The sequence below is a fragment of the Lissotriton helveticus genome, chromosome 10, assembly GCF_964261635.1.
Source record: "Lissotriton helveticus chromosome 10, aLisHel1.1, whole genome shotgun sequence".
In the NCBI taxonomy this organism is placed as follows: Eukaryota; Metazoa; Chordata; class Amphibia; order Caudata; family Salamandridae; genus Lissotriton; species Lissotriton helveticus.
In genome coordinates this window covers 577,456,412-577,478,549 of record NC_136071.1, presented here as the reverse complement: position 1 = coordinate 577,478,549, position 22,138 = coordinate 577,456,412, and the positions used below count along the sequence as shown (strand labels likewise).

The 22,138-nt window shown below is 44.0% G+C and overlaps 1 protein-coding gene across 4 annotated transcripts in view; it reads left to right on the top strand.

The window, feature by feature from the left end:
- FAM234A (family with sequence similarity 234 member A) overlaps positions 1-22,138 on the top strand; it is a 379,590-nt gene that overhangs the window by 121,410 nt on the left and 236,042 nt on the right. For all 4 annotated transcript variants that reach the window (XR_013601635.1, XR_013601636.1, XM_078663112.1 and 1 more), the window contains exon 5: positions 9,420-9,550. Coding sequence is in view for 2 of the 4 variants with exons in the window: in XM_078663112.1 (XP_078519238.1) it covers positions 9,420-9,550 (131 nt within the window). In the remaining 2 variants the exon portion in view is untranslated. The remainder of the gene's footprint in view (positions 1-9,419; positions 9,551-22,138) is intronic.

Here is a 22,138-nt window from a genome sequence, read left to right as displayed (position 1 = left end):
GAGAAATTGCACAATTTATGGGAACATGTTCACCGTTGGAGATTAAATATGTGTGGGGAAGGTCCCTGTCCTATGACGTAAATTGATTGGGGCACAACTAGGCAGTTTAGATTGGGCATACGCACTGAAATGTGGATGGCAATGTCTCATGAGGTAGGCACAGGAAGGGCTTAATCAGGGATCATCGTGACAGTTGTGTAACACAGATCACTGCGCATAGCAGGAGCAGCATGGGCCTTCTCTCTTTCCTAAACCCTGCTAGAACAGAACATGCATTCCCCTTCTCTTACCCAGTGCCCATAATGTGAGATTTATGGTCATAGGGCAGAACTAGTCCAAGGGGCCGATTATGAGTGTCCAAGAGAGGTAGATGATCACTACCACACCCAATAAATACTCATAGCCCCAGAGATTGGAGGCGATAATTATCGCCAATTTGAAGTTAAGTCCTGCAATATGGGGCATAATATACAGATTTGGGTGCTTTCAGGATCCAAATTCCCTATATTTACAGAGCCTCATCTTCCATCACATTTAATAACAGAGGGTCAAGGGAAGGAGCAATTGGAGGGCGTCTTCTTAATCGCTCTTGGTGAGTAGTGGATGCGGTAAACATCTTCTCACTTTTTATTGCACAAGGATCATAATTTAGAGATGCCAACGTAATCGAAGCAGAGTTATTTGCTGATTCATCGGTAGAGTGCAGGTGAGAGGATTGTGCTTCTCCTTTCCTTTGTCCTCTGTCCTTTGACATTTTCATCCTTGCTTTTACTTCAACTAAACCTTTCATTCATCTGCATTTCCTGAGTTACACCATCACTGTCTCAAGTCAACAGAAAGTGGTACTTTATGGTAATAATACATTAACATTAGGGTTTTTAAAACATAGTACATTCTTTATGATTTCGGATGATTTACATGTATTTACCTCATGGCTAGTATTTATCTAAACATTTGACCCTCTGTTTAATTAATACGTTTTAGCCTTAGAATAAAATTCAAATCACATTAAAACCCTTTACTGTTAAATGTGAATGCGATTAATACAACATAAGACTATGATTGGCAATACTTATATAGTAAAGTTTAGATTAATTTCAATTTAGGTTTAGGAATTGGATTGAAATTAAGACTATTTAATTTTTGTTTTATTAAAATATTGAAAAATCAATAATTATGATGTTATGGTTAGAATAGGAATTTAAATACGTTTTTCTAAACTGTAAATTACATTTATAAAAATATAGGTTTTTGAATTAGTATAAATGCAATATTAAAAATGTAATTTAGATTATTTATTAAAACTAAATTACAGTTAGGTCAATACCAGGTGGTGGCTGGGTTCATTTGGAGCACACAACACAATCAGTACAAGGTTATTCTAATATAAAGTCCATAAGGCCAAAATCCATTTGCCCTATGCTGCTCAGGAGGAGGGAGAGCCACCCGATCTTCCTCCATTGGAAAAAGTTCTTTTTCACAATAAATTGAAAAGAGTTCTCCGTCTCAATAAAACACTTCTGATGTTGAGGTCGGGGGTATCCATTGCCCTTTATTAGATCATCCAAACAGTCATTGCCATTACTGCTTCTCTCTTTTTTCCTGGCCAACACGTGTTTGTCTGTTAACAGCAGACTTCATCAGGGCTGGAATATAAAGATGATGATATAGTAATAAAAGAAAGAGTCTTGAAGTATATCTAATCCCATCACCAGGGTCAGTCACCCAAAATACGCCCATTACGTGTTCACATTCAATTGTCCATAAGCTGATAATTTGAAAGTGAATATAGAAAGTAGGGGACAAGTGAAATAAAAGAAAAGTGGAAACATTTATGTAAATACTATAATCCCTTAGTCTGTGAGTATTATTTGTGTCCATACTGTAAATATAAGTAAGGGGTGCCACATCAAAGTGCAGAGCAGGCAACTGGTGTTCTTACTCCCAAATAACATAGTGCAATTTTCTCGTTCCGATGGTTACAAAATCCATCAAGTCACTAAGTGGTCTATTGGTTATGGCTGTCACATAATGGAACAAAATCCCCATGAGAGAGTAGTCAAGACTTATGTTATAACCCATATATGGCAGTATAGAAGGTACCAAGCAAGGTAACCAGAAAAAGATTTCCATAGATTGTGTAAATGCTGCCAAACTCCTATTAATACACCAGGAACAGTTCTCATTGTCTAATATCTTGGAGAAATAACATCTCATGTGAATGTCTTGCCTTTTATTCAGAAAGTCAATAGTAAAGACTTGGTGTAGGTTATCGTAGCGTCAGTTAATCTGTGATAAAATAACGGGTGGCACTAAGTTATATCAATTTGATTTTATATTCATGTCAGTAAAACTGGAATACCCTACTCAAATTAAAATAACTTGCATGGTCTCAAATGTTTACGATGGATTGGTAAACATAGCTGGCAATATGCGTCAATCGAACGAAGTATAGGACCCCAAAAGAGCTAAATTCATATTGTCTGGGAGAAAGTGGGATATAGACCAAAATCAGTGAACGACCTCCCATGTGACCTAAATTGCTTTAATGCTTGCTACTGTATAGTATAGAAGCGGGTTATTAACTTATGATTTCTCCACACATGAGTTCAATTTTTATAAAAATACTTGTATTTATCTCTTGACAGCTGATACCCTGAATGACTGTTCAAGTTACAAGGGTTATCGACACTCCGGCTGGAGTGCATTGACGTGACATCTATAAGTAACAGTTAATACTTTGGTTTTTAGATTTCCCAAGGCTTACCTCTAAAAGAAAAAAGAAATAACGAAAGAACTGATAGGTCCTGATGAAGATGGAGATAATGCTATAAATCCATTGAAACGTACATCGGCCTGAGAGTATGATGTCCCAGATAGCAGCATACCATTCAAGGGTTATTGGTTTTACCCTAAACACAAATTTCTGTTCATCTGTGTTTGCGATGTTGGACTGGGGAGGATGAATGTGTACAGTATGAGTCAGAGATAGGAGTGTGGATTATGTGAAGGAGGTATGAATGTGGGGCGAGTATTTATTGGTATATGTTTCCTAAGAGCAGTTGGCTCCTGATCTGGCGCGAAGCTGGACAAAGGACATGGGAGCATCCTCCCCCCTGTCCAAACCCTCCCCTGAATCTTCTCAACCATTTCCTTAGGGTACTAAAGGACTTACCTGGGTGTAGGTCCCTAGATTCATCGTGGACAAGATTCAGAACTGAAACCACTGCACTTCTACCGTCTGGGCACTCTGGACTTCGCTGGACTTCGTTTAAGCCTGACTTTGTCTCCCCAAAAATGATATTTTGCAGAAGTCAAATTGTATGGATTGGTTTCCTGTGAGTAAATACATCGTTTGTGAATTGTAATTGTGTCACACTATGTGACAATTGTAATATATTTCAAAAGTGCCGAGGTACAGTGGTTTTGTGAAATCTTATCCTAGGGGTCAACCTCTGGCTGCCTACAGATTTTTGTTGATCACTTCTGGTTGGAACAATGGCGGGCCAGTGAAGGTTTGAGACTGCCTGGTCCCAGGCTTTCCTTTGTCCAACAAAGTCCATCTGGGGGATGACCTTGTCTAAGGGTAAGAGGGATCCCTCAGATTGCTGAGGGTTATCTACCTGTTTAGTAGTACTAAGCTGGGGGTCCCTAATCTGTGGAGGAGAGGTGGATTCCTCCTGGCAGTTGGCCATTAAGGGTCCACTGACATCCCTGACCTCTACAGTCCTAGGCTGACTCAGGCTCGGTAGAGAGGGACAGGATACCTGCTCCAGACTGGGTACCTCCTTGGAAGGTTCACCTGCCCTCAGTTGCACTGACAGGACAGGCCTGACCACCTATGGGACAGTTCCTTCACAAGGGTAATCAGTTCCTTGAGGAGGCTGATCCTTACCTATAGTCTGGGAGGAAAAATACTTTTCTTTATCCCCTGTGCTCTCTGGTGTAGCAGGGTGGGCCATTCTTTCAGGCTCCACTGCTCCTGAACTTCCCTGAGGTTGGGCTGGGGCCCTAGGGGTCCCACCAACTTTCTCAGCGATGCCTAACATTTCTAGGTGGGCCTTCAGTTGTACTTCAGCCCAGGCTGAAGTTTCTAGATCATTGCCCAAGAGGCAATCTACAGGCACGTTTGGGGACACTGCAACTCTTTTGGAACCAGTGACCCCTCCCCAGCTGAGATTGACTGTGGGCATGGGATGATCTGTCCTAACACCATCAATGGTGCTGACCTGGTACTTGTACTCTGGTAAAAGCTGAAGTTGGGGCACAAGGTTTCCTGTCCCCATGGTGACACTAGATCCTGTGAACCTATAGGCTACACATTTCTGACCATTGATCAGAGGCTCCTGTCTGTACTTTCCCAAAGTACTGGGAGTTTCAGTAAAAGTGGCAAACCCCATGCCACCATCAGAGACTAAGGGAGCATGTGTGGGGCTCTGGCTAGGCCAGTACCCCATGAGAACCCAACTACATTTTTGGGTGTGCTACAACTACCTGAGAGAGTACTGCCAGGAGCACTAGGGGGTGCTGTAGTAGTAGGAGAAACATTTTCCTTATTGCTGACCTTGGGGCAATAAGAATCCTATTTCTTGTAGCCTTGCTTTTTACAAACAAATCAATAAGGTTTCTTTTCAGGGGAAGCAGGAGTTTGGGACCCACTCCCAGAGGAGGACTTTTGGTGACCTTCGGTGGGCTTCTATATAGACTTATCCCACCTTTCTCTTGAGTTTTTAGAACTATCTTTCTTCCGGTCACCACCTTCTTGATTCGAAGTCAGATCCGAGTCCACCAGTTATTGATGCAAAAGCTGTTTTTGACAATTGTTAAGGATCTGCTCCCTCATTTTCAAATTGTACACTCCTAAGCAGTCATGCACTTTGCTGCCAAGCAACCAACCTTCCAGAGCTTTTGTAGCACTATCCAAAAAGTCTACCCAGTCCTAATTCTGTCTTCTGGGTGTCTTTGAACTTAATCCTGTACTGTTAAGGGGTTAAGCCTAACCCATCAATGAGAGCACTCTTCAGAACTGAGTAATTGTCAGCATCATCTTCTCTAACAGTGAGGAGCTTATCTCTACCTTTGTCAGCAAAGGAGAGCCACAAAATAGCTGCCGACTGCTTTTGAGGGACTCTCTGAACTTTGCAGGTGTCCTCTCTAAAGCAGTTATCCATTTATGGATGTCATCCCCAACATGGTAGGGAGGGATAATCTCGCTCAGGTTTCTATTATCAAAGGAATGTTCCTTAACTCTAGAGACACTGTTGCTGCCACCATGAAACTCTAGTCCCGAATTCTTTTGTGCCTTCTGGACTTCTAGGGACTCTCTGTCAAGGGCCAACTGTTCTTTCCTGAGTCTAAGCCTAGCGTTCTCTAGTTGAAGCATTTGGTACTCCCTAGCCAAAGAGTTCCCTGCTTTACTAGAAATGGAGGTCCCTACTGACTGTCTAGAAGTATTGGACTCTGCAGAGGGGGATCTAGACCTCATTGGTCTACTCTGCATCTTCCCAGTAGGATCAAAGAGGACATACTCTTGTCCCTCTGTGTTTGCCTCTGGGAGGTCTGAATTGTCCAGGTGGGAGCCATTAGGCTCCCCCTGGTCAGGGTTTGTTTCTAGGTCAAAGAGGGGTTTGCCTCCTGCCCTATCATCATTCCCTGGCCCACTCACTCTATCCTGTTCATCTGACCCAGAGGCTTTCCTCAGGTCATCCAACAGTAACACCTCTACAAGGCGTGGAGTGGTGGCACTTTCCCTGTCTTCAGCTTTCTAGAGGCACACAGTGCTTTCAGTTCTTGGAACGAAAGTTCACTGTATATAGAAGGCAGAGATCCACTTACATCTCCTTTAGTAGGCATACTAAGTGGGGTGTGGTGTTGCACCTACCTAAACAAAGAGATTCTATCAATGTGTGAACATATATTTAATTGGTTTTCCAGTGATGAGACTGTAGTGAAAGTACTCTCTCTTAGGGTGGTAAAGATGAGAGCGCTATGTGCTTTTTAAAATACCCCTCACACACTAAAAAAATCCAATAGTGTCATGCTTCATCATTGGGGTCTTCCCGTCCCTCTACGGGGCGGGGCGTGCTACGACCTGACCGACTGCGCGGGAGCACTTATGAGGTGACAGGACTATGTGATAGTGCAAGTGTCAGTGAAAGTGTAGGGACCTAACAAAGTGTGTGAGTACAAAAAGTTAAAAATCCTCTGGCTAGTAGAAAAAAACGATTTATTAGCTTCTCTAGCTGGGGACGTTAAGAAGGGGGTTTTGGGGTTGAGCCGATCGCTGCAACCTGGTCTACATGTTTCGTAGGCAGTCCCCTACTGCCTACTCATCAGGACCTTCTAATGGTCCCTACGAAAATAAGCTCAGTTGCTAAGTATTGTCAGCCTGTCTTCCTACAAACCAACAGTAAAAATCACTGTTAGTTTTTGCTTCAGGGCATGAGCTGGCCCCCTGGGAAGCAAAAATTGTAAAAAATAATGACCCAAATGTGGTCTTGTTGTGGCAACTGCGTCGTGCCTCATGAGCTGGCAATAGGTAGGAATTCACAGCGGCGCTTTTGTCCGCATAGTCCCTAAGTCTTACTTCTACCAATGTTGCCGCTCCGCTGAACCCTCCAAAGGACCCACAGGTCGAAGACACTGGAGTCGCAGGAGGACCTGGTGCAGCTTTACAAAACAGGCCACTGAGCACCTGGTACGTTGTGGGTGAAGATTCTTTGCAGGAGAAGTTGCCAGAGGTTGGGGGTTACTTGGAGCCCAATGCACTTACTGCAGAATTGCCAACAAGCATTTGCACTTGCAAAAGTACACGCTGCACAGGGTTTCGGATATTGCAGCCCCCACGAGGGATTCTGGCCTCAAACTGGGTGAGAGAGCAGCTCGGGCCTCGAGAGATGTAGAAAAACACACCTCCTGTGCTGTTCAATCCTTCAGAGTCTGTAGGAGCTAGGATCACCATACTGGTCAGCAGTGTTGTGGTGCCTGCGATTGGAGGGGAGTGACTCCTTCACTCCAAGTGAGATTATCTTCAGGTGTCTTTGATGCTCCACAGGCCCTGCACAGATCCTGTATGGTGCACAGGCACAGGCGAGGCAGCAGACCAAAAGGGGGAGACGAAGTCAGGCCCAAACGAAGTCCAGCGAAGTCTAGAGCGCCCAGATGGTAGAAGTACAGTGGTTTCAGTTCTGAATCTTGTCCACAATGAATCTAGGGACCTACACCCAGTAAGCCCTTAAGTACCCTAAAGAAAGGGTTGGGAAGATTTAGGGGACCCTCCCAGGAGAGGGTCTGGACAGGGGGGAGGTTACTCCCATGTCCCTTGTTCAGTTTTGTGCCAGAGTGGGAGCCAACGGCTCCCAGGACTGGTTTGAACTGAACTATGCACAGGGACACCAAATGTGCCCCTCATGCAGACTTTCAGGCGCTGGCAAGCGCACTCACCCAGCCCTACTACACTAAATCCTGTCTCGGAGGTGGTCACACCTCCCTGTGACAGCATGCATATTGTCCTCACTTCCCCTGCTCAAGCTTGGCTCAGCAGCAGGACAGCAGAAATGTGTCTCTGGTCGGCAGCAACCATTTTGTGCTGTCTGGGACTAGAAGGCTGGTACCGGGAACACTGAGCCTAACTGAGGCTTCTCCCAGTGGGTGGAAGCATACCTCCCACCCCGGTAATGTTGTGGGGGTTCGATTCCAACATGATTGACACCAAACACTATAGGGTTCATTGCAGCTGTTTTTGAGATGGTCATCGCACGGTCAAGCAATTCCCCTCTATATTAGTATATGGCCTCTTCAGTGGCAACCCAGGAGAATAGACTCCCTGGGCTGCAGGGGTGTCCTGCTCATGCAGGGCCACCCTCTTACTTAAAACCCAGCACCCTGCCCTGAGGATTGTAAAGGCTTGCTCAAGGGGTGACTTATAGGATTTAAGTACAGTGACCCTTAGATATAGTAAACCTATATCTTTCGTAAGGCTTGTAGTTCCATTTTGAATGGTCTCTCATGGTGGCATAATACCTGCTGCAGCATGGAGACCTCTGGGGTACCTATGCCCTGGGTACATGGGTACCATATACTAGGGATTGACAAGGGTACCCCAGTATCCAATCTGGGATGTACCTGAGTACTAAACACAACACTTTAGGGAGAAAGCAGATAGACTGGGGTCCTGATTAGCAGGATCCCAGTCAGACTAGTCACAAACCAGCTTAGCACTAGGCAAAAAGTGGGGGTACACATGCAGAAGGATCATTTGCATTTACAGATCTATTGAAATCTTTGTCTTATTACCTTGCTTGGTACCTTCTACACTGCCATCGTTGGGCATTAAGATAGGTCTTGACTACTCTCTCATGGTGAGTCTGATTTCGTTCCATTATGTGGTGGCCATAACAAATAGACCACTTAGTGACTTGATGGATTTTGTAACCATCAATACGAGAATATTGCACTATGTTATTTGGGAGTAAGAACACCAGTTGCCTAGTCTGTGATTTGATGTGACCCCCTTCCTTATATTTACTGTATGGACACAAATAATACTCCCAGACTATAATGTTATAGTATTTACATAATTGGTTCGACTTTTCTTTGATTTCACTTGTCCCCTACTTTCTATATTCACTTTCAAATTATCAGCTGATGGACAATTGAATGTGAACACATAACAGGCGTATTTGGGGTGACTCACCCTGGTGACGGGATTAGATATACTCCAAGACTTTTTCTTTTCCTAAATCATCATCTTTATATTCCAGACCTGAAGAAGTCTGCTGCTAACATCATAGCAACAGACAAAACACGTGTTGACAAGGAATATAGAGAAGCAGTAATGGCAATGATTATTTGGATGATCTAATAAAACACAGTTGATAACACGACATCAACATCAGAAGCGATTTATTGAGTTCTTGGAGACCTCTTTTCAAATTACATTTAGGGTCAGGAAAGGGAGCTACTATGAAATTGAATGTACTAAAATTAAATTGAAATTAACATTTGTGAAACAGTTTTATGGTAAAGTTTAAGGTTGGGGAAGGTACATTTGAAAGGAGGTAGAAGTAAACAAAACAAAGTAAAAATCATTTCAATATTACAACTAAACATGGTTGTATGAAGTTTAAGGTATGATGAAATAATTCCATAGGGAACTAAAGGTCTTCGAAATAAAGACTATCACTAGTAGGAGATTTGAAGTTGGGGTTTGAGGAGTCTGCAGTGGACAGTATTGAACATTGAAAGGAGAGAATCGTTCTTTAGTTGAGATCTTCCTAAGTAAAGAATAAGAATGCGAAACAGTTGAGGAGTTATTATTGGGGAAATAGGTAGATTTTCAATACAATATTCAGGTAACACATCAGTTAGACACAAACTAAACCTATACAATAACCATACATTTGTTATTGATATTTTAGGCGAAACACTGTGGCAGAAGCCTAGTTCTTTTGGGGCTACTTACACTGTTATGAAGCCGTTACTAAAAATACCGGACGTGAATAATGATAAAATCCCTGACTTGATGGTGTTGGTTTCATTGGAAAATAAGGTAAGAAACTGCATGTGATGTCTTGTCAAATAAAAATATAAGGTGCTGCTGGAGTGTTTCAGATTGTGCCCTCTGTGGTTTTTGTTTTTGAAATTAACTTGAAATTAACTTGGAAGAATGTATAATAATAATAATGTACAGTGCCAGAGGTGGTTAACATTTAAATTGTAAGTTGTTAATTCTTTATTTTACTGATAATTTACGCGGGTGAAGTTACTATCGCAGAAATTTCTGGAAGATTGCTTTCTGTATAAAAAAGTATTATGCCTCTTAATATTTACTTAGAAGGTAACTGAAAAAGGTAAATCCTCTGGCTATTATATGAACACACTTTCAACTTTAAAGATACCTGTCCTGCTCATCTGGAAAAACTGTTGATTAGCTGATGAAGCATTTAATTTCTGCTGCTTTTTGTAAAAATATAAAAAATCTTTAAATAGAGTACTGCTGATTGTGAGAAAGTGCCATCTTTCTTGCATGGTATGCCCCCACTTTTTGCTGAATTGCTGATGTGCTTTGTCTGAGTGTGCCCTGGGCTCCTGCCAATCAGGTGCCCAGGACCTGTGTTCCTTCCCTAAACTGTGTTGAAACTAAAACCCAATTGGCATCTCAGGCCACATGTCAGCCCCTGGTAAATGGTACCCTAGGTACCCAGGGCATTGTGACCAGAGAAGACCCCTGAGGGCTGCAGCACTTATTGTGCCACCCTTAGGGGCCCTGTAGCCTGACACACAGACACTGCCTTTGCAGGCTGAGTGTCTTGATGCAGAACTAAACAGAGTCGACATGGCACACATCCCTGTGTGCCATGCCCACAAACACACTGCCCTGGCATACATCAGTCACCCCTCTAGCTGGGTGCACTATGCCAGTGGTGTGGGCACAGGTAAATGAGCCCTGTGCCTCTACAGTACCCATGGCCATTCCTGGGCACTGTAAGAGCAGTGATGCCATTAAGAGTATATGGTGCTGGGAGGTTGTCATTACGAACTCCACAGCACCATTATGGCTACACTGAAAACTGAGAAGTTTGGTATCAAACTTAGTTAAACACACAAAGAGGGGTGGAGAGAACCAAACACTAGCAGTACCAGGAGGGGTGTTTTGAGAACCCTTATTTTCTCTCTTAAACACTACCCATAATATTTCTTTTTAATCCGGGTTGAGGAACCTAGGAATAAAAAAAAATTGGTTGGCATCCTCAAACTAGTTTTAAATCACATCCCTATAAACTGCACTTTTGTCGTATCACTAGTCCCGAGCACTTGGTGATATGCACTGATTTATCACTTTATATGTTACGTGTTTTCTATGTTGAGTATTGTGTTTTTTTGGTTATTATTTTCATTTATTATATTTACCCCCTCCCTTATGCTCCGCCCTGAGTGTGGCTACACCAGGGCATATTGTAAGCAGACCCGATGATGATGCATGTCACATACTTCGGTATGTGAGTGAGGGCAGTTTTTCAAAACAGATGAATTTTTCTGTCTTTGTTACATGTGATGTTTGGTTCTCTCCACCCCTCTTTGTGTGTTTAAGTGAGATTTGTTTGGGGGTTCGGGTGGTGGAGTTGTGTATATATAGACCCTCTCCCCTTTTTGTGTAAAGTGATTAAACTTCTCAGCACATTAAACCCACACAGATGGCAGTGTGGGACTTAATGTAAAATGCACTACATAGGGCATCTTAGAGATGGCTCCTGTAACCTAACCAACTCCCAGTGTCCTGACTGCATGGCTACCGAGGCTGCCGCCACCAGACATGTTTCTGGACCCCTGGGTCGAGAGGTTGCCACTCTTGGGGGCCTGAAACAATCCACAGCCTGGGACAAGGTGCCAAGCCTCCTCCCCCAGGATGGGCAGGGGAAGCTTTAAAGGCATGCCGCCTTTGTGAGCTTCCCCAGGCCAGTTGCTGTACTCAGCAACTGGTCCCCACCGGTTCTGACCCCCACTCTGGCGGGAAACAGGCTGGAAACCCTAGATGAGGAAAAGGGGTGTGTCAGCCTGTGCCAACTCCACCTCTCGGGTGGGAGAGGCGAGGTGCAGCACAACTCCGGGCTCCGGCCATCTTGAGGATGGGGAGCCCTGCCCATTAAGAGCTAGGCTCCTGCCCCCCTCCCACAGGAGAGGAGCAGGATAGGGGGTGTATTCACCCCAGGACAGGGACCCATTGGTCCCTGCCCTTGCCGTACCTGTAACGCCCCTTAAATTAGTATTTAGGGGCACCCTGAACCTTCCTTCCTCAGATCCCGATTTGAAACAAGAAAGAAGAACAAGAAGGAAGACCTGCCATGCAGCTGCTAACAAGAGGATGACACCAACTGACTTGGCCCCAGAACCATACAGGCCTGTTGATCCTTGAACCTGCTCCTGCTTAACCCCGGCGTCTCCTGCGGACAGCAACCTTGAAAACCCTGGAGGACTTGCCTGCCTTGATCATCTCAAAAACTGGGACTCCCACGAGCAGTGGTTCAGCTCAAACAGCAACATCCCTGGTGCCAGCCAGGAACCGGGAATCCAGCACACGCTGCACCCGCCGAGCCCTGTCCGTGCCTGAGTGGACAAAGACCACGAGGACGTCCCCCCGGCGACTGCGACCCGTAATCCAGTGCCCAAAGACCCTCTTCAACAATCGTGACGATCCCTGCAGCCTCACAACCAGGACCCCGCCAACCATGACCAGCGGAGGGTAAGATTTCCAGACATCCAAAGACACCCCTGCACCCGGCGCCCCACGGCCCCCTATGCCCAACTCCTGGGTGTCTACCTATCCTCCAAGATCCCAACTTACCTCTCGAAGTGGTGGTCGCAACTGAAGAATCTCCGTCCCCAATACTGCAGCCTTTGTTTAACTTCCAAGACTCCTATTGAATAACATTGAGCGCTCGACGGCTCAAAAGCACCCTGCACCCAGCCGCCCGAATGCCCCTGGGAGTGCAACCTTTGTCCTAACCTACTTCCCCGTTTGTCCTGAGCAAGTGGCCAGGAGCCCAGCTCCCACAGCCGTGTGGCCTGCTAGCCAACAGCCACCAACCAAAGGCCCCCTGCCTCCAATAGGATAACATTGAGCCTACTACCCCTGTACCCGGCTGCCCCTGTGCCGCTGAGGGTGTAACAACTGTACCTAACTGACCCTGGAAGACCCCCGAGTCTGTGCCCAGCACCTTAACTCTGCCAGTCGAGTACTTACCCAAAATCCGATAACTCACTTTTCTTCCATAGGGTAACATTGACTGGTTTAACACAGAAAGTGTGGAGTTTTGAAACTTTAAAATATTCATCTAAAATCAGCCGAATAAAGAATTCCGATTTACTCACCTGTTATCAGGAGAGAACCCAGTGCTGTATCTTTCAGCCCAGTACTGAACCTGAAAAGTAATTATAACCGTGTTTACTGTTAACTCCATTTTCCTCCTTAGGAATCCATTGTCTGGTTTTCACCAGAAAAGTTTCTAAGTGTCGATTCTCAAAAACTACAATATTCCATTAAAAATCGCCTGTATGACATAATCACATTCTTTTAATTGTTTACAGGAGATACACCAGTGCTGGATCCAGGATCCAACACTGAGTAAGAAAAAGTAACGCCAACATTACTTACCTGCTAAGTGAATTTCCTCTCATAGGATAACATTGGTGATTCTATGTGAAAATGTTTCTAAGTGTCAACTTTTAAAGTACAATACTATTCCTTAAACATCACTACTGTAACCAAAATGCTTTTACTTAACTGTTTACAGGAGATGTCCCAGGACTGAATCTAGGATCCAGTCCTGTGGTTCGAAAAGTAATCTATAAAGTAACTAATTGCACCATTGTCAGTCAGTGGACTGCGGAACTAGCTGCTGGGGGCTCAAAGTGGCACATGAATATGCTGCATTCCAAAATCCCCCCAGCCCTCTGAGGTGCATACTTGCCTTGTGTTTCCCATGCATGTGCCGCCCCTACCTAAGAATGATCAGTTTCCCACTTGACCCAACCCTGTATTGTGCCCCTATTTTAAGGGAGAACATTTCATCCATTTATTGAGCTCAATAAAAATTCATTTAACTTCGAGTGGAAGCCCTAAGTAAAGGACTGTTGATGGGCCAGGGACAGACTAATTTGCATATAGCCAGGTTCTGAGCTGGGATGGGGCAGTGAGATAAATAACGGTGATGGATCAAGCCCTGATCTTTGGACTGGGTAAGAGTGGTCTGCTTAATTCAGACACTCTGTTCATCACCACCCCCTTTTCTGAATCGTTGTTGATGGGAGGAAGCATAAATTAAATAAGCCTTCTTTTGGATATGATCTCCAACACATTTCTTACTTGAACCTTCTGCTCAGTGCCAGATTTGATCCTGAAGCATTTTTGTACAATGTCAACTCGTGTACTATGTGGCGCTGTAAAGCAGCATTGGTGTCTTATGGTTTAACTGGATGTACTGCAACGGCCCTGCATATAGAGCCACCCAGGATGGTGGCATCATTTCTTTTTTTTTTTTTGTGCGTTGACAGACCCTGAAAAGAAAATAATCAAGTGCTTTTTGGTTATTTTTTCCTCAAAAAGTAAAATATGATTCCCTTAAAGTCTGTAGCCTTTGAAGTCTTGCGAATCATTTCACAAACCTGTGTTTGTTACCTTGGCATCAATGGTTTGTTGTGTATGGGAAAGAAACATAACTCGTGGTGTGATTTCTTCTCACTCATGGACACAAAAGTGATTTAGGAAAGAAAGGGCAAGCTTTTAATGGCATCATTAAGGAGATGGTTGAGTACTCCTTTGAAACATTTTTTAGCTTGATCCATGACTACTTCACCAGAGAAAAGGCATAAACTGTGTAAAAGAGACCGATCCTCCTTGCATCACAGGGTGAAGGACAAACGTTCCCAGAGAAGTTTTTTGTCCACTTCTGATCATATACCTGCTCTCCATTCTATCCCACATGTGAATTTTCCTTCAGTGGGAGAATCCGCTAGTCAGTTGGACTTTGTCCTGAAAGCTGTGTTTGCCATATTTACAGCTCTACCCTCTGGTGCACTTCTTTTTGCATCCAATACAGTGATAGTTTCAGCCTCCTTCGATGACAGTACCTCTTAATTCATCGGTTTCTCAACCTCAACAGACTTTTTGATGCGGCTTCTGATGTGGAAATCTAATCAGCATGGTTCTGTGGCCACAGCTGTGTTGGCGAAACAGAAACTGGCAGTATTTTCAATGCAGTGTTTAGTGCATGAGTTATTTCACTCTTTTAATGCACAACCCACGTCATTACTGCTTAGAATCGGGTCCTTGCTCAGCTCCGCTTCCATTTACTTTCTCACAATGTTCCTTGCAACACACTGTTGATAGAATTGGCCAAACACACCACATCATTGTCTCCATTACCAGCCGCTTCCACATCTCCTACTGAATCATCTAACAGCGTTCCAGATAAAATATTTGCTATGGTGTTGATCTTGCCAGGAACATGCACAATATCATATTTAAATTCCTGTAGTCGATATTTCCGTTTGACAATCCTGGCAGTAGCCTCGTTACCCCCTTTTTGTGCTAAACAATTCAATTAACGGTTTGTGATCCATTCTAAGCTGGAAAGGTTATACTCCGTATTTATAGCTTCTCCTTTGCTGAAAGTAATCTGTTCCAACTCTTGGGGGACTGGATACGATGCAGTGGAATGTCTCCCAATGACATCTGTGAGATAAGGCTTTTTTTTCAAATAAGGGTAGCCCTTTACTTTTAAATTTCTTCAGAAACAGTGCAGTATATTCTTTCAAATCACTAGATATCTAGTTTATTCACACAAAACGGATTTTTTAATGACCTTTTAATATAAACAATGCAAACAGCTTCTTACCTCTCATGACCTCGACTTGCCACCTCTCTCTGATCCTACCTCTAGATCTCTAGCTCTCGGTCAGCTCTCTGCCCCTCTCTTTTCCTCCAGTGCCTCTCGCTCTCTCTCTAATTTCTCTTCTTTCTGCATCCTGCTGCTCTGTTTGCATCTTATTCCCCTTCATGTCTCTTCCATTTACTTCACCTCCCTCTTAATTTAATCTCTCTTTATATTACCCTTTCTATCATTTTTGCCATCTATGCCTTACCTTTCTCTACCTCTCGCATGCCTCTTTCTACCTCACCATTCTCTTACATTTCTCTCTCTGCCTCACAACTCACTGCCTCATTTCTCTTCCCCACCTCTCCTATACTACCTAGCCTCTCAATTTACCTCACCTATTCGTCGTCTGTCTCTCTTTTTATTGATGTCCTCTTTCCCTCATCTTTCCCATTATTTTTAGGTCTTGCCTAGCGTATTGCGTAGCAATCACTATGCGAGAGATATAGAGAGCTGCTCCAGGAAACCTTACCAAGGGGCTTTTCAATGCGGATTGTCGACAGTGCATGTGCTCCGTGCGCGCGCTCGCCATTTGCTCTCCCGCCCCCCCATCCGACTTGAAAGCCGCTCGCACACCACCATTTGTGCCTCGCCTCACTTCAAAGGCTCCCCCCATCAGACTTGCGTGCTCGCCATTTAATCCCCTGCCCCCCCCCATCGACTTGAAAGGAAGCCGCTCGCACACCACCATTCCACCATTTGTGCCCATCAGACTTCAGAGGAATGCCTCCCCCGCCCCTGCAATGCCAAGAGCTTGTTTGAAACCATTCTTTAACATGAGCTCTGCGTTCCCACGGAGCTAGCTATCCATGCACAACACGGAGCCAGCTTGTTTTCTATTCCCTTCTTGTGCGCCTCTATTGCTCACCAAAACACCCATGTGTTTGCACTGACTCACTCCCTGATCGCCACCACTCTCGCTTGCTCCCCCCCACCCCACCTCTGCTCGTCACCGACTATCTCGCTCTCTTTCCTTAATTTAATTTTTTATTTATAGACTTCCTAGCTATCCATGCACAACATACCAGCAAGCCACTCACTCCGCCTCAGCCTGTTTGTTTCCTGTCAATAGTCATTAGGGCGGATTTGAAAATGTGTGTAAAACGGTTTGGCATGGCAGGCTGCAAGAGCCACTGGGGGCCCCGTTACATAGATGACGACACGGGAAAGGCACATCAGAGAGCTAGCAACACAGAGGCTGTCTTGCAGCTACAAATTAAAGCCATCTGGGGGGAAACTGTTTATTATCATAGGAGGACCTTCAAATACGTGCATTCTGGATATGCGCTTGTTGGACCTGGCCCTTTTGGCAGGTTCACCCCGAAACTTTTTGCTTTTTCATAGCCTGTTTCTATGACCTGGTGTTGGTGATTTTAGGCCTCTGCGCACCTTTTCACTGTGGTACAGTGTAAAGTGCTTGAGCTCTCTGTGTCTGTGTGGTGAGTGACCTGCCCTCCCATAGGAATGAATGGGGAATATGTATGCCCATGGTAGTTCCTGATGTGTGGGGAGTGCAGGGTCGAGTTTGGTATGTGCCACTTCTAGAAGTTGGCATATTTGTGTAATTTGTGCCTGGCGTGTGATTGGCTGGTGAGCCTGGCCCAGAGTGCCTGGGCCTGTTTGTGGATTGACTGTCTGGTTTGAGGATGACAGGGGCTGGGGAGCCCCAGGAGGTTGTCTGAGTCAGCCCGTGGAGGAAAGGCAGCATCTGCTGCCAAGGAAGTGGGCGGAGATAGCACCTGGGAGTGAATGAGGCTCTGCCTGCCTGCCACAATGCTGGCTCCACCTCCCCGCTGGACGACTGTCACCTCTGTCCCTGATACTGAAAGGAAGTCCCTATAATCAGTTCTAGCTGGTTCTCACACTGCCTGCACAAAGACTTCAAAGACTTTTCTCTGTATAAGAAGGGGCTGTTTCCCCTTCCAAAATGTCCAAAACACACACACACACACACACACACACACACACACACACACACACACACACACACACACACACACACACACCACACTTTCAACAGACACGCACGCACACACTGCGCACTTTCACCAGGCGCGCACACACTGCGCACTTTCACCAGGCGCGCACACACTGCGCACTTTCACCAGGCGCGCACACACTGCGCACTTTCAGCACGCACACACTGCGCACTTTCACCAGGCACACACACCATCAGTCGTCAGTGCACGCTTCCACCAGGCGCACACACCACCAGCCGTCAGTGCACGCTTCCACCAGGCGCACACACCACCAGCCGTCAGTGCACGCTTCCACCAGGCGCACGCTTCCACCAGCCATCAGTGCACAATTTCTACAGGCACACACACCACCAGCCATCAGTGCACACATCAATTGTTAACGCATCCACAATTAACTAGTGTAGCAATCGCAGTATGGCACACTTTACTTTTAAACATATTCATCTAAAGCGCAGCATGCCACAATTGCTACAAAAATAAATACACATTTTTTTGGCCTACAATTTATAGACTTTTTTGCAATTGGTGTTGCAATATTTAGCAGTGCGAATAGCTCAAACTTAATTAATGCGAGACCTATTGCATTGCAAATGCTTGTTTTTCTTTCTCTCTACAATGCCCTCTCTACCTCTTCCACTCCATCCATCACTCCCTTTGCTTTCATCTCTTTCTATCTCCTTCACTGTTTCCGTTCACTTTCTCTGCTTCCAATGCCTCGCTCGTTTAATACATCTGTCTTACCTCTGTCTCTCTCTCCCTATTTCACCATTCTCTGCTTCTCCCTCGCCCTTCCTCTGTATTAGCCTCATCTCTCTACCTTATCTGCACCTCTTTTCTCTCTACTTCTCATATCTTTCTATTTTTCATCCCACCGGCTCTACCTGCCTCTCTGCCTCGCTACTTTGTTTACCTGACCTGTCATTCTGTGCTTCACCTTTCTATTTGTTCTATCTCATTTTAACTCGCCTCTCTTCATAGCTTATTTCTCTCTAGACCTTGCCCCTCAGGTTGGCACCTTTCTTACCAGCCTACATTTAAAACCGCATGGCAGGCTTCTAAAAAAAAGCATTGGCAAAGCCAATAGGTCTCGCCTTTGGGACCTTATAAGTTTTTAGCCATGCAACAGTTGATGTTATTGCACCAAGGATATTTTGCTGCATAACTAAATACTTACAAGGTACCAAAAGGGAGACCTATTGGCTATGCCAATGCTTGTTCTTCTTTCATTGTGGCAGCCATTTTGGGGGGAGAAAGCTACAGTTACCGGTCAGTGCAGTAGTTTTCCAGGTTCCAGGCCAGCACGGACAATACCAAAAGTGCTGATGCATTCCCACGCAGCAGGCTCGCCAAAGGCAAGCCCCTCTTGGCTCCCTAGCGCTGCCCAATGCACATGATCCTGCTTGTTTCACCCTGACCCTGAAATTGAAGACCATGTTTTCTTTGATAACCAATTTTATTGAAATTTTACGGTGAGACACATAGCATCCAAAGACAGAAATCACATACATATAGTGGCGGTTTCATGGATTGACATGAATGTAAACAAGATGCATAGAGTTTTCAGAGACAGCCCATAATGGTTGCACCATTACTCACATACGCGGCTGTGCTTCTGAGGGCAACCACGTGCTACACAAAAATGGAAGACAATGTTATGACATAAAGAATCCATAAATGAGCATAGCAATTTATGGCCACATATCCTATTCCAATCTGTTATGTGATGTATTTATTTAAACTGCTGTCCTCCTTTCAACAGGCGTCCAGGAGGATACTGTCCCCAGCCTATATTCAAAAGTAAAACCACTATCATGCTTGGTACATAAACCTTGAATGCCTTGTTGTGTAATATTTGTTTAACCTCAGCATATCAGGTCAAAATGTATCCACTGTTTTGGCAATTTGAGTTGCAAATACTTATTTTAGTGGCTCGTCCTGCTCTGCAATCCCATAGTAGAACTAGTTATACTCTTCAAATAAAAGTAAACAGTTCTTTGATCTGTTCATTCATGAAAACTTGGTATCTAGACTGGATATTAATGGCATACAATTGCCATTTCCTTTAATTTACAGACCTCCACATCTCACCTTCATTTGAGTTAGTGTTGAAGGAATTGAGGTCTTTCTGCCTCCTGAGAAAGATGTTGTTTTAGGAGACGTCAATCTTTGGTTCAAGACCTCATCTGGTCCTGCACAGAAATTCAAAGAAACTTTTGACTCATTTGATCTAGAACTCATCTCTACCTCTTCCACCCATTCAGCGAACATTTGCTCCACCTACTATTTTCAAACTTGGACAAGTTAACAAGCCTGTTCCTATTGCCTGTAGTGCTCATTAGTCAATTACGTTTAGTTGACCAGGCCATACTCCTTAAACTAAGAAGGTAGGTATAAAAAACTTTAAAGGCCATTCATGGAAGACTTTATGGTAATTACTTGATTAGTCAGGCATTTAGTACAACATTGGGCAACATAATCAAATGATGGAATCACTGCTACTGCGATTTACTTAACAGTCTGAATATTGATATCAAAACTTTGGATGAACTGGTAAAAATGATTTTTAAAAATCAGACCCTAAAAAATGAGTGTCTTGTTTACAGATGAGCTCACAAGAATTAAGTTATAACTTCTTAGAGTAGCAAGACTTTGGCGTAGGTCCTACAATACACTGGTAAAAAAAAATCTCTTTAGCGTAAAAACATTATCACAGAATAAATTTAATCAAATGTTTATCAAACCATTTGATAACTGCCCCAAATCAAATTAAAGAGTTGTTTAAAATTATTTAATGAGCTCCAGGAATCGGCTACACGTACTTCAGCTGTTTCTCCTACAATTGTCAAAAGTAAACAACTATTCCATTTTTTTCCTAATAAAATCATCAAAATTAAAGCAGATACAGAACCTGGAACAATTTGCTTCCCCCACCTGCCTGAATAAGATGAAACAGTCTAACTTTTTTAAACACTCCAGAACAGACCACATCTACATTAGGTAAATTCCTTCAGGCATCTGCCGAACCAGATATTTTCAGCAGTTAACCTGTTCATTATTGCAGTTTCATACCATCTTGTTGGAAAGAACCAGTTCTGTGACCACTGCTATTAAAAAAAAACCTTCTTAGGATATATTTTGTTCAAGTAAATTTGTTTTTGTTGCCTTTTTTGTCAAACATTGTTGAAAAATGTGTCTTGTTGTAATTACAGCAGCATATGGAGTCAATCACTCTTCTTGACTGCCAACAAGCAGGCTTTTGTCCAGGTCGCAGCAGAGAGCTGGTTGTGGTATCTGCTCTAGGCGATCTTCGAAGGATGGTAGATGTTAAAGGTCCAGGAGCCTGGGTGTTTCTGGACCTCGTGGCACAATTCAGAACTACAGAGCATATGATTCTATTGACCCGACTGACTTGGGTATTAGTGGACCTACTTTGTCCTTGTTAAAATCATTTCTTACAAATAGGAAACTAACGGTATTTACACATCCCTTTCTTGTCAAATTCCGAAGACATAGGGGGTTGGTCTTCCTATATGCAGTTATTGGTAAATCGCTTTCACCACCTAATAATAAACTTCATTTACTCCGATGACATACAACTCCTCTTTGGTGTATCTCTTAACTAAGGCACAGATCCATATTCCTCCTGTCTCCTAACAGAGGGTTTAACAGTAACTCTTTGATGGATGTCGGAAAAACTACTGACAACTCAATCCAGACAGAACAGAGCTTCTGCTCACCTTCCTTAAAGTAATGTTCCTGACCTCTGTAGCCCCAATGCATAACCCCTCAATTCCCCACAGAATCCTTGCAAACTAATTTTGCAACATGGGGATACACGCCGATTCCAATTTTGGTCGCAAGGCCAAAGTGATTAACATTTCCAAATCAAGCTTCTATCATTTGAAAATATTATGCCACATTTTTCCATTTCTTGAATTTTACCTTACGATTACAGTAGTTCATGTCACTATTCAGCTCCTCAGATTGGTTAAGTTACAAGGAGCTCAGCTGCACGGTTTATAAAAACTGAGCTCCAGTATCAGGAGCCAGAAAAACCCTGCACTGGCTTCCAGTTCATGCCAGAGGTATTTTCAAGGCTATGACCACAGTGCTGAAGCAATCTATTCTCAATCACCTGAGTTTGTTTAAAAGCTTTTGTTGGCTCAAGTTCTCAAGGAGGATTTGAGATCCAGCCAACAATATCTTATACAAGTCCCCAAGTCGCATACAACCAGTTATGGGCTCATTGTTCCGGCACCAGGTAAACCTAGAACAATGCACCTCTTACAATTGTATGGAACAGAATTCAGCTCAAATTCCACTCTGCACATTTACAATTCAGGGCTCCGTTCTTTTGTATGCGTCTTGCAAGTGGGCTGATTAGGGAGAGAGAGCTCAACACCATGAAGTATGTGAAGCAATGAAAAAACCGAGTCTCCTTTACCTGTAAATGGCATCTGGATGACATTAGTGGTTGAAGTGGGCGTGATCTAGGCAAAATGATGTCCCTGATCTTTTTTTTTATTATTTATTAAAGACCTTTATTGACCATTTGCGAACAGCAAACAGCTTCTGGCCTACAACCTCTGGGGCCGGCCGCCATTTTATCGTATGTATACATTATACATTTGATTACACAGCCTGTATGCCGCCACCCCGGAGGTGCAGCGGCGTTGAACATGGTCATGTGCAGGTGGTTCGTACTCAGCGTGCGGATACTGACAG